The 12,712-nt window shown below is 45.9% G+C and overlaps 1 protein-coding gene across 1 annotated transcript in view; it reads left to right on the top strand.

Annotated features, from left to right (window-relative positions):
- Positions 1-590: 590 nt before the first annotated feature.
- Positions 591-12,712, top strand: part of LOC144819646 (uncharacterized) — a 30,691-nt gene continuing 18,569 nt past the window's right edge. Inside the window, exons 1-2 of the mRNA XM_078677458.1 lie at positions 591-685; positions 1,650-1,748. Of these exons, the coding sequence (XP_078533584.1) occupies positions 644-685; positions 1,650-1,748 (141 nt within the window). The 5' untranslated portion in view covers positions 591-643. The remainder of the gene's footprint in view (positions 686-1,649; positions 1,749-12,712) is intronic.

Below are 12,712 nucleotides of genomic sequence, written 5' to 3'. Positions count from 1 at the left end.
TACCCATTCAATCCACCCCACACATTCAAAATGCCCTTACACTGGCACCTGTCATCAGACAGCAAAACTAAACAGGTCTTCGCTAAAGCGACCCTTCGTGGGGCACTGCCGCACCAGCCCTATGAGAAGCACGTCCTATGATGATACAGTACATTTTCATGGATGTGTGATGGCACCAAGAAATAATCATAGGGATTCTCCCTTCTTTGTCAGCCTTTATTTCTTCTTTGCTTTCTGAAAGGAACAGTACCTCCACTGCTTTTCTGCATTACCAGTTTCGGAGCCTAGGTACTGGACGTTTACTGGCTCCCAGTCCTCCCTCTTCATTGTTTTGAGTCATATTCATGGCCATATTCAAATCTCTACAATGTCCAGAAGATATAACATGACATAACCTAACAAACATTTCGCTCAACTCATTAAGAGCTGTTTCATAGTGTGAGTTGAAGACATGTGTAGAGTAAATCAAAGATGAATACTCCGCTATAAGTATTACTCTCATAGAGTGGGCAGGAGTTTCTTTTTATTCGTAACTCAGACTGTCTTTAATTTACTCCCATATTAGGGTTTTATTTTCCGGTGCCTCGGGAAGTGCCTCGCCACATGCGATGATACTGCGCTGGTCTTACGTTACCTTCGAAAGATGTTCAATTCTACTAAGTTTATTGCAACTCCTCACCATGCAGTAAGTATCAAGTGTATTTCTATTCCCCTTAGGTAAAATTTCACCCTGTATGACCAGAACAAACACATGGAGTCTTACGGGACTGAAGAGCATCTGGGTTTTCATTGTTCTGGATTGTAATTTCATTAAAGGAGCTTGATGGTAAATTAATGATGACAGGAGACACCTTCCTCACTCAGCACATCCTGTCACCCAAAAGTGTGGTATCTACCCCATGGATAGCCAAATCATATCAGAGTGGAAACCCTCCGCAGTGTGGATGAAGACTGTAGTATAGAGCCTTTCTTCAGGTTACTACTGCTGCATTTCATCAGGGATTATTTTTGCCTCTTTAGGTGATCCGCCCTGATAGACACAAGTGTATTAATTATATAAATCAATCTTAATCAATGTAGCAGATAAATGGGATGAAGATCTAAAGCTTTGTGGAGCTTTCAGAGAGACCCAAAGAGATAACAGAGCTGTCTGTTTCTACCAGTTGTTAGAAGGGGGCGATTTCCCAGGGAATGAAGGACAGAGCAGAATCTGGTGTAATCCCTGCACAGTACCCTTGAGGAAGAGAGGATAAGCATTCCTTCTAAATAAATCGTACTCCTTCTTCCCAAATGCTTGTGTACTAAAAAGTCCTTGCAGTTTCTTTAGGTGAAAACCATAAAGAACCAAGTTACAGAACACAAATAGTGACTGAACTCCCATCTTATTGTCCATAGATGCTGCTTCAGTAGCATGGTAAGGACACTCCAGCATAGTTGTATAGGGAGTATCCTTAAATCACGCTTTCTGGAAACTGAATATATTTGCTTTACTAGTGGAGAACCATTTGCGATTGCCAGTTGTAAACACTGAAGGTCCAATCAAGAACAGTATCATTATCATTTCTTTCTAATATGGAATCTCTAGTCCTAAATGCCTGTGTTTGGTCAATGTTTCCCTAATGCTATGAGTTGTCTTTCACTTTTTGCAGGATATAATAATTGGATTTGAAACATGCGCCAAGACTCATCCATTCGAAAGCCGTCGGGTGATTGAAGAGTACAAAGGCTATCTTTTTGCTATTGACCTAGTAAGAACCATGCATCTCTTTTTGTCTCATATTTCCAACTTTCCTCAGCAGTGGCGATTCACATTTATAAAAGTGTAATTTGCAATTAGATAACAGTTTACAAGAAAGAAAAGCAAAAATATGTCTAAAGGCGTAGGTGGTCTACAATACCGAAAACAAAAGAAATTTAGACATTTATTTTGAAGGGGCTTATGATACCAAATGCAACAATGTCTTAAATTCACTATAAACAACAAGAACATTCAACCTTTACTTCCTCCTTTGCATTATTCATGACTTCAGAAGTGAGAGAGCACAGACGGAAAGGCTGCCCTCCAAGACGACTCGCATTTAGGAATCAATACAAGACCGGGTCTAAGACCGGTCCCTGCACTCCGAGGTGGCGGAGTACTAAGGATCAAACACCAGGCCTGGCTAAAGGCTGGGCTCTTCATCCACAGGATACACAATACAGTTACATTGTGGAAAGGAGAGGGGCTCTGTTCATAACTCCAGTTGAAATAGTGACTGGCCTAAGCCAGGAGGCAACCTTCACTGGCCCTGGTGTGTTGTGCTACATTCAGGACGTCCTAGGGCCGAATATTAAAGGCAATCTGAGAAAAAAGTCTAACTTTATGACTTTTGGTATTCACAGAAGTCATTTACTACTTTTGGTATTCAAAGAGGTAATTTATGAGTCGTATCTATACGTTTGCAGTTGGGCCGAAATCTCCGCCCCTGTGCCAAACTCTCCACACCCAGGCCTTACTCTCCATCTGGGGCCGTACTCTCCAGCTGAGGCATTACTCTCATCTGGAGTCGTTCCTTCCAGCTCAGGCCGAATGAAGTGTAATCAATGGGCTGGAATGTAAACTTTACAAAAAGGAACATTAGGAACATGTGATAAATTGTAGAGGAGGTCATTTAAAACAATCTGGCAGGGAAAATGGTATGGCCAGACACTGCATCATGATCCAGATAAGTTTGCTCCTCTGTATCATGGTGCAATTTGTGCTTCCCTCAGTGTTGACTGTAGTGTAAACACTACAGTCAATACTTAGGGCGCTCCCCTTAGTGTTGACTGTAGTGTTAATACCAGAGTGTGTGTGTGTGTGTGTGTGTGTGTGAATAAGAGTTACAGTAGGAGTAATGGGAAACATTAAAGTTAGGTGTAGTGTTAGACTCCAAGTTGTGTATATTGTGCCAATTAGGGAACAGTTGTTGTTTAATGTTAGTCTTAAGGATACCTTTATGGCTATAGATGAAGTATGGGTTTGATACAGGGTTAGGGTAAATGATTTTGTTAAGGTTAAGGATACTTTGCAGGATTGAACTAGGTTTAAGTTTATGGAATGTAGGCGTACATTATGTTGCTAGTGTTAGGGGTTTTGTGTTTGGGTTACATTGCATAAGAGTAATGGGCAATTGATGAGGATAGCGTTATCGTTAGGCATAGGATTTGCGGTTCGTGTACCTTACAGCTAGAGTCAGATCCTCTAACAACAATTTCTTATATGGCATTTAAATTTGAAATATCATTTTCTCACTTTTCTTTTTGTATTTCTTTTAATTTAATATTTAATTTCTCAATTTTATCTGAGATACCCGTGGCAGGGGACAAGTATCTTTTGAGCAGACATGTGCAGGAGGTAGTGCTACTAAAAAGGTATTTGACTCCATAATTCAGCCTTTGAGTGAATGGTCTATCTTACCTCTGTCTCCCCAGCTGTCTAGCACAGAAAAAGAGTTGTGTTTAAACATTATCATAACCAACAGCCATTTCACATCCCTCACTTCTTTCACAGTACATTACGTACCTGGACAAGTGGAAGATGCACTCCAACAAATGTGCCAATGGCAATAACAAAACATTGGGGCATATTAGCAAGAACCTTGTTAACATTATCGCCGTTTTAGCGGCAGGAAACTGTCGCTAAAACGGCGATAATGGGCTTGATAATATGCGTTATAGAATTCCAAACGAAGCCCAGGTTAGATAACCTGCACATCTAACCTGGGCTTCTACAGTTTCCTGTAGCTAAAACAGCGATCATTTTAACGAGGTTCTTGCTAATATTCCCTATTGTTTGTTAAGGCAGGAAACCTATGAGCTGCCAGCCTTTAAATGAAAAAAACTAGCTGGCTAATTTTACAATTGTCACTAAGTTTGATGGATCAATATCCGAAGTGTGGGTTTTAGTTTGAAGTTTAGCACTGCCCAGAAGCTGTATGAAGTCAGCACCAGATGGATGATTTTACTTTTTCAGACAGTTCAAAGATCCAATTTCTGGCAAAGCTCTTAACTTACAATAGTGGTTGCTTTTTAGGTCTCAGCTCTCGACGGCACGCATGCCCTGTCTTGACCCAACACTGCTGTATCTACTGTATGGGCTTCAACCTGCCCTTGGGGTTCCTATTTGCTGCTACAATCGTCACTGTTCAGTTTCAAAACTCCATTCATTCATTGCATGAATTTTTCATGCCTCATCCTGTGTTGAACCCTCCCTGAGAGCACTAGCCAATTTACTTAAGTCTTTTAATCAATCAGGGATTTGTGAAGCACCCTACTCACCTGTGAGGTTCTCAAGGCACTGATGGGGTTGGAGGGGGGGGGTGTTAAAGCTGCTCCGTCTCATCTGAAGAGCTAGGTCTTGAGGCTCTTCCTGAATGCTTGTACTGTGGGAGTTCGTCTGATGCTGAGGGCTGAGATTGTTCCAGGTCTTGGCTGCAATGCAGGAGAAGGCTATCCCTCCTGCTCTGGCTCTGTGGATGTGTGGGATTTCTTGGGTGCGTAGAAGGCTCTCCCTCCTGTTCTGTGGATGCGTAGGATTTTGGCCAGGGCAAGGTCGGTGTAGAGGAGGCTTCTCTTGGGTGCGTAGAAGGAGATTCTTTTTTTAAGGTATTGGTGTCCGGTGTTGCGGAGTGATTTGTAGGCATGAGTGAGGAGCTTAAAGGTCACTCTCTTTTCGACGGGGAGCCAGTGGAGATCTTGTGGGTGCTGGGTGATGTGATCTTGACGTGGGACGCCTAGGACAAGTCTGGCTGCAGCGTTCTAGATTGTCTGGAGTTTGAGGAGTAGACATTTGTTGATTCCGGCATAGAGGGCATTCCCGTAGTCTAGTCTGCTGGTTATGAGTGTGTGGGTGATGGTCTTTTTGGATTCAGGGGGGTCCATTTGAAGGTCCTGTGGAGGATGTACAGGATATGGCGTTCATCTGTCGGTTTAGGGTGAGGGAGGAGTCAAGTGTGATGCTGAGGTTACTAGCTTGGTCCATGGGTGTCAGAGGGTTGCTGAGGGCAGTGGACCACCGGGTGTTGTCCCATGGGGAGGGGGTATATCCAAGGATGACGACTTCCGTTTTCTCTGAGTTGAGCTACAGGTAGCTGCTGCTCATCCAGGAGGCGACATCTTTCATTCCTTCCTGTAAGCTGTGTCTGGTGATCTCTGGTTCATCAGTGAATGAGAAGATGAGCTGGGTGTCGGAAGCGTGGAATACTATCCTGAGTCTATGTTTTCTGACAATGGTGGCGAGAAGGGCCATGCAGATGTTGAGGAGCGTGGGTCTGATTGAGGATCCTTGGGGTACTCCGCAGCTGATCTCTGTGGGTTCAGAGAGGAAGGGCGTGAGTCTGATCATTTGAGTTCGGCCGGTGAGAAAGGAACGGATCCATTCCCCTGAATGCCAGCGTCGCAGAGTCTGGTGGTTAGTGCACGGTGGGAGACGGTGTCGAAGGCTGCTGATAGCTCTAGTGGGATGAGGGCAGCCATGTGTCTTTTGGTCGAGGAGGGTGCGGATGTCGCCTGTGGCGGCTAGTTGGGTAGTCTCGTGCTGAGGTTGCTACGGAATACAGATTGGGAAGTGTAGAGGATAGAGTTGGATTCTATAAAGTTCGTGAGCTGGTTGTTGACGATCTTTTGTTTGACTTTGGCTGCGAAGGGGAGGAGAGAGGTGAGAAAGGAATGGGTCCATTCCCCTGAATTCCGGTGTCGCAGAGTCTGGCGGTTATTGCACGGTGGGAGACGGTGTCGAAGGCTGCTGATAGGTCTACTAGGATGAGGGCAGTCATGTGTCCTTGGTCGAGGAGGGTGCGGATGTCGCCCGTGGCGGCTATAAGGGCAGTCTCGGTGCTGAGGTTGCTACGGAATACAGATTGGGAAGTGTAGAGGATCGAGTTGGATTCTATAAAGTTCGTGAGCTGGTTGTTGACGATCTTCTCAGTGACTTTGGCTGCGAAGGGGAGGAGAACGATGGGTCTATAGTTCTGGAGGTTGTCGGCTCTGCGGAGGGCTTCTTGAGGAGGGACTTGACATCTGTTTCAAGGGTGCTATAGAGGGTGGCGGCTCTGTGGAAGATGCACGTCGAGCAAGGGTCAGTGGGGGCTCCTGAGTGTATGCTTCTCATGGTCTTAGCTGTGTCTTCTGTGGTGACAAGGGTCCATGCGGTGATGGTAGGCTGGTTGGCATTACTGGTTGTAGGTGTAGTAGCGGTGCCTAGGTTCCGCTCGTTGAAGTTGTCGGAGAGAGTGCTGATCTTGTGATTTAAGTAGGTGCCTAGTTTGGTGCAGAGACCTTGGGAGGGGGGATGTTTGAGGATTCACTGGGAAGTTTTGTGAATTCTTGTATGATGCTGAAGAGTTGCTGGAGTTGGAGAGGATTTTGTCCTGGATTAAATTCTTCTGTGTTCTGTCATGGCTGTCTTGCAGGCGGAGCATGCTTCAGGGGTTTTGCTGTTCCTCCAGGCTTTCACGAGTCTTTGGCACAAACGCTTGGGTTCTCAGAGGTCGGTGGTCAACCAGGTGCTTTCGTGGTGCTTTGCCCATCAGAGTTCTGGAGGGGGACGAGTGTGTTTGCGCAGTCGGTGATCCATCTGTGGAGTTCATTGGCTGCAGAGTTGGCATCTGTTGTGGTGGGAGAAGGAGTGCGGTTGAGGGCAGAGTTGATGTACTCTTTGGTGATCTTGCTCCAGTTCCTGCACGGAGGCATGGAGTAGACTTGTGTGAGGTGGATTTATAGAAGGAAAAGTGGATACAGTGGTGGTCTGTCCATGGGGTTGCGTGGTGTGGCTGAAGCGAATGTTGTTTCCTTCTGTGAAGATGGGGTTGAGGGTGTGACCTGCCAATGTTGGTGAGGTTGTCCAGGAGGGCGGTGGACTTGGGGGTCGCTGAGGTTGGTGAGGTTGAGGTTCAGGTCTCTGAGAAGTATGTAATCCGTGGATGCGAGGGCGAGGGGCAAGATGACTTCACGATGGTAGTGCTGAACATGGCACGTGGTTCAGGAGGTCTGTAGGCAAGCGTTTTCCATAGAGTCGTTCGGGTGTTGCTCTGGATCTGGGAATGAAAGTGTTCCATGGGGGATGAGGAGTCAGTCGTGCTGGCTGTAGTTAGTTGGAGGGAGTTTTTGTGTACAACAGTGAGTCTACCTCCAAGTGGTTGGGGCTGTCCTTCTTCCGGATCTTGTACCCGTTTAGCGATGGCGGTTGCGAATTCGGGTGCCGAGCTGGTGTCGGTCCAGGTCTTTGTGAGGAAGGCGACTTCGGGCGAGATGGTGTTGAGGAGGTCCCAGATTTCCCAGATTTCTACTGCATGTCTTTGCAGAGAGCGTATGTTGAGGAGGATGCAGCTAAGGGGGATGGGTGCGCTGCCATTCGGTGGGTTGGCGGTAGCAGTGGGGGTCTAGTAGTGGGTGAAGGTGCAGCAGCAGTGTTGGCAGGAGAGCTGGCCTTGGGTGGTGTTCGCCATCGACTGCTGGCAATTGTAGTTTCTTCCGGGATTGAGAACGTGGAGGGATGCTGAGCGTGGGTCAGTGGACCAGGGTCCCTGGCGCTGGTTGCCGCCCAGTTGCAGAGGCTTGCCTTTGGTGTGCCATTGCACCCCAACTGCTTTCCTGCTGCGTGCCTGCTGTGCGGCTGCACAGCAGCCATCATTAAGTAGGGGTCGGGGAGGGAGAGCAGCTGGGAGGTGAGAGCGGAAAGATGCAGGAAGGAGGAGCGGCGGGAGCAGCAAGGGCGGGAAAGGGAGCGAAGCAGAAAACCGGGCTTTGAAAATAAGGCACAGAAAGGAAAAAAAGACACAATAAAGGCACAAGGAGGGGAAAAGACATAACAAGGCACAAAGAGAAGAAAGAGAAAATGCACACACTAAAGGCACAGAGAAAAAAAAGACAAAACGAGGCGCAATAAAGGTACAGAGAGAAAAAAGGCACAGAAAGGCACAGAGGGGAAAAAGGCAACTGACGGAGCTGCGCTACGGGAGAGCAGTTTCCCTGACCTGGAGGTCAGAGGTCTTTAACAGCTGTCATTTTAGATACTCATGTCTGGACATTTGTGGCGTTTCCATTGTTCAGCATGTGCCCCTTCATAACTGCTGTTTTATTGATCTAAGAGGTTTGACGAAAAAATTGGAAATGAAACTGCCCGCAGCCTGTCATTTTAAAAGCTGATTTCTCTGGGGATAGCATACTTCTGACAGTACCCAATGCTATCTTGGCTAAAACACTGCTTCCAAGTTGTTAAAATCAAATAGGAGCGCTCAATCAGATCTCATTAGAAGCCAGCCTGCAGTGAGATCTTAGATGGGACTGAGAGGGGCTGCAAGTCATACGAGAATCCTTGGGTTAAATGATGCAGAGGGCTGCAGTCTTCTCTGCATGTTTCGTCCTCACCCCGCAGAAACATTCGGTTTACTCGTGTACTTTCTTTCGGGTCTCATTTTTCTGACTCTGCGCATATGTTCATGTTTAACAGCGTGAACACCGTAATAATAATAATTTACTTTTTCATTTATAACTCTTGTGACCATAGTTTCATAGCACTACCACATGTCTTGAAGATACTATTTTTAACAACCCAGGCACGCATAAATATTACATAGTCCCAGGGCTTTAAGTGGGCCGGGTCTTGCCGGCGCACCAGCAGTACTAAAAAGCAGGTGCTGAGATGGGTCCCTATCGGGCTTTTACATTTGTATAACGTGCCCTGGCAGGGGGTGGCGCAAATTGCGGGGGGCTTTGTTTCAATTGTTTTTGTCGCTAGTCTTATTTATTGCTCTCTGATTCTAACTCAGGGGGCTAGGCATCCTCTCACACTGCAGTGGATTTGAAAATACAAACGCTTAATTGTCCCTTGCCACTGCCCACCTGGGCTCTCTGCAGGAGGGGCCTTTCACTGCACAGTGTGGGCCGCACTGAAGCGACCTCTCAATCCGTGCGCCACCTCTTCAATAAAACAAGAACAACGCCAATTTTTCTCAGAACGTACCTGTGGGTCAAAAGGTTGGTATGTGATCGAAAAGAGTAGCAGACTGTAAGGTACTACACTATGAACATTTTGGGAACCATCTGAGTAATTTTACACTCATCTAATTTGAAGAAACCTGTTACATATGTTTCTTTTATTATATTGGATTACACCATATTTGCATGTACATGTGATTTTCCTAGGAGTACATTTGTACACATGTGTGCTACATTGTGTGCATACCCCCAAGGGCAGGATGACATATTGCACATTTATTTCTGCATCTACACATTTGCCCACTACCCCTATTCCGTGGCCAAAACACACGCAGCCATTTTCGTTGTCGGGCATACTGCTCCCACTGACTTATAAACCACAGTGTCTGCTTGGTCAATCTATCTTGCTCTATGTCTCACTCTGAGAATGTGAAAAGAACATATATGCGTTGGTACAGGCAAAGCCTTGCACCGCTATTCAGGTATCTCTCTGATGGTAAATTACACAGCTAGAATAAGCCATGTTTTTAGGTCTCGGCTCTAGACAGCGCACATGAGCTGTTTCAAACCAAGAAATACTGCATCTACTACATGGGCTTCAGCCTGCCCATGGGCTTCCCATTTGCTGAAACCTTTGTCACTCTTAAATTCTATCCGCATAATTCCACAGCACACCATGCCACATATTTCCACTACACAACTTAACACTACGCCACACAATTCCACAACAAACAATTCCAATCCAACACTTGCACCACCACCAAACCTGTCATCTCTCCTCCACATACCCACAGCCCCTCTCATCTCTCCCTGCATCGGTCTCACCATGCTGCCACCGAGGCGGTACGCAGTGTAATGTATCGATCTCTGAGGGCAAAGTGCTAGTTCTGATGCGCTGTGCCCATTTTACTCCTGCAACTGTTTGATGCACCAGTTCTGTTAAACACAGACATACAATTCATCAAATTCCATGCTGCAAGTGTCTGGGCCACTTCCAGTGGGTTCAGGCACTGGAGCAGGGATAGAGACTTTGATGTTCCTCAGTCTCAAGCAATAGGAGGCCAGCCAACAAGCCCTTGGAGATCACTTGGAGGAAAGGCAGAGCCCAGCTCTCCTTTAGCACAGTCAGAGAAAAGCAGACAGCAGAGAAACACCAGAGAAAAGCAGACCTTCCAAGCATGCAAGCCAAAGATGAGTCATTTAAGCAGAACAGCAGTCCTTCTGACATAGATTCAGTTCAAGATCCAGAAGTATACAAATGCAGCGATGAGGGTTTTTTACATACCTCAGTAAAACTACGGCGCTCTGCCTAGTGTGTACGTCTCAAGGTATCTATAATTTGGTGGAAGTGTGGTCCGTTAAGAGCGAGCGGAGAAGCCCCTAACCGCTCAAAGGAGAAATTCAAAGAATCCCACTGAACTGAAACACAGCATTGCTCTCGCACACAACATACATAGGGTTTACAAATGGTAAGTGATTAGTTTAAACACAATAACAATATCATCAAAGGACAGAAGCAGAATCTTGACAGTATGTCTCAAGGTAGGTCGTTTAATGGTTCCACAATCAGCCGACACGTGTTTCGTCGTGTAGGTATAGTCCACAACGACTCTTCAGGGCTTGTGGCCAGCCTGCACGTAAGCAGGTTTAGTGAAATAAACCTCAATGTGGGTATCAATCAAGTATTCGGTCCGTTCATCGGTAAACGGCGACCGGGAAACTTTGGAGGAGGGATACCGCGCATCAGAGCAATCTCAAGGACTGTGGGATACAACTGCCCAGCAGACGAGAAGAATAGATTTTTAGTGGATCCCCTCCCGGTTACGGCCTAATACACACACGTATTAAGCATACAAGTACCTCTTTCAACTTGAAGAGTTTACTACTAACCGAGGCATACACACTTGCCATACCTTCCGAAAAACTCATTGACTCCCAATGAATACTTGATTGATACCCACATTGAGGTTTATTTCACTAAACCTGCTTACGTGCAGGCTGGCCACAAGCCCTGAAGAGTCGTTGTGGACTATACCTACACGACGAAACACGTGTCGGCTGATTGTGGAACCATTAAACGACCTACCTTGAGACATACTGTCAAGATTCTGCTTCTGTCCTTGATGATATTGTTATTGTGTTTAAACTAATCACTTACCATTTGTAAACCCTATGTATGTTGTGTGCGAGAGCAATGCTGTGTTCAAGATCCAGAAGTGCCTAATTTTGTGTGGGGCGGGTTGGTCAGAGACCCAGGACTTATAGCCAAAAGTGCCTTTTATGCTGGTTGGTGAATTCAAAGCAGCTCTCTGAAGTGCACGGCTTCCTCTTTCCGCCCAGTCCTGTCCTCCAGGCTATCTTTAGGGGATAATCAGTCCTTTGTGTGGGGACCGGTCACTGCCTATTCAAGTAAAGTGTTAGATCCTCTGTTGCGCTCTGCCCAGGTAAGGCCATTAGAATACAAATGTATGTTGATGGCTACTCAGACACACCTATCCTTTCTGGGTTGCGGCTGTCAAGAGGGAATGCAAAAAGTGTAGCTGTCACTTACTCCAATTATTGGGGATGGGCTGTCAGGCACACAAAGCAGTAAGTGCAGATAAATGTCTACTTTCTTACAGTGAACAAAGCAAACACAAGGAGATGATGTACGGAGTGCTGAAACTTTTCAGACACTCACCCCCAGTCACAGATTGGGTTGAATGTATCATCTTTCTTTAGCTCACTTCGCCACTTTAGTTTAGACCCAGCTATATGCAAATCAGTCTTGACCCTGGCTTGGCAGCTCGGGCTGGACTGCTCCCATAAGGAACAGGGTCAAGACTGATTTGCATATGGCTGAATCCAAACTGGTGTGATGAGGTGAGCAAAAGAATGATGGATTAAACCCAGATCCTTGTGACTGGGGGTGAATGTTTGCATTGTCCAGCATTCCGTCCAGCAATTGTTTCTTTTGCATACCTTCTTATAGTGGCATTTCTAAAATAGCAATGTTAAATTCAACTTCCCTAGTAAGTAGGATTTATCACTACCATTCCAAACATACGAAACATGAAAAAGCTACTCTCTGATCAGGAAATATAGCTTAAAAGTGTATTAAGAAATTCCTGATGCTAACCTATGAGAGGAGTAGGCCTGATTGTAGTGAAAAGTGAAATATGCTATTTGTCACTACCAGGACACGTAAAACAGAAAAGTACATGTCCTACGTTTTACTTACATATGCTGTGCCCTTAGGGCTACATAGGGCCTACCTTAGGGGTGACTTATAAGTTATGAAGGGGGAGTTTAAGGCTTGTTAAGTAGTTCTAAATGCCAAGTCGAAGTGGCATTCAACTGCAAACACAGGCACTGCAGTTTCAGTCCTGAGAGAGGTTTGAAAGGCTTCTTCTATTGGTGGCACGATCAGAGCTGCAGCCCACTAGTAGCATTACATTTACAGGCCCTGGGTATATGATATACCACCTTACAAGGGACTTACAAGTTAATTAAATAGGTCAATTAAGTGTACACCAATTGTACACATGTTTAAGGAAGAAGCACCTCCCCTTTAGCACTGATTCAGAGTGGTAAAGCGCTCAGAGTCTTAGGACCATCAAAAGATTCAGCCAAATGTGCAGGCAAAAAGATTGGTGAAGACCACCCTCAAGCTGACAGGTCAAACACCAACTATTTAAATGCTCCAAATCACCTGGAAGTAACTCTGGAGGAATGGCCACCACAGGGATTATGACTGATTTCCCCCAGTTCACTC

Source organism: Lissotriton helveticus, chromosome 2_1, assembly GCF_964261635.1.
Source record: "Lissotriton helveticus chromosome 2_1, aLisHel1.1, whole genome shotgun sequence".
NCBI lineage: Eukaryota > Metazoa > Chordata > Amphibia > Caudata > Salamandridae > Lissotriton > Lissotriton helveticus.
Note: the sequence above shows the minus strand (reverse complement) of the source record. Positions and strands in the feature narration are given on the sequence as shown.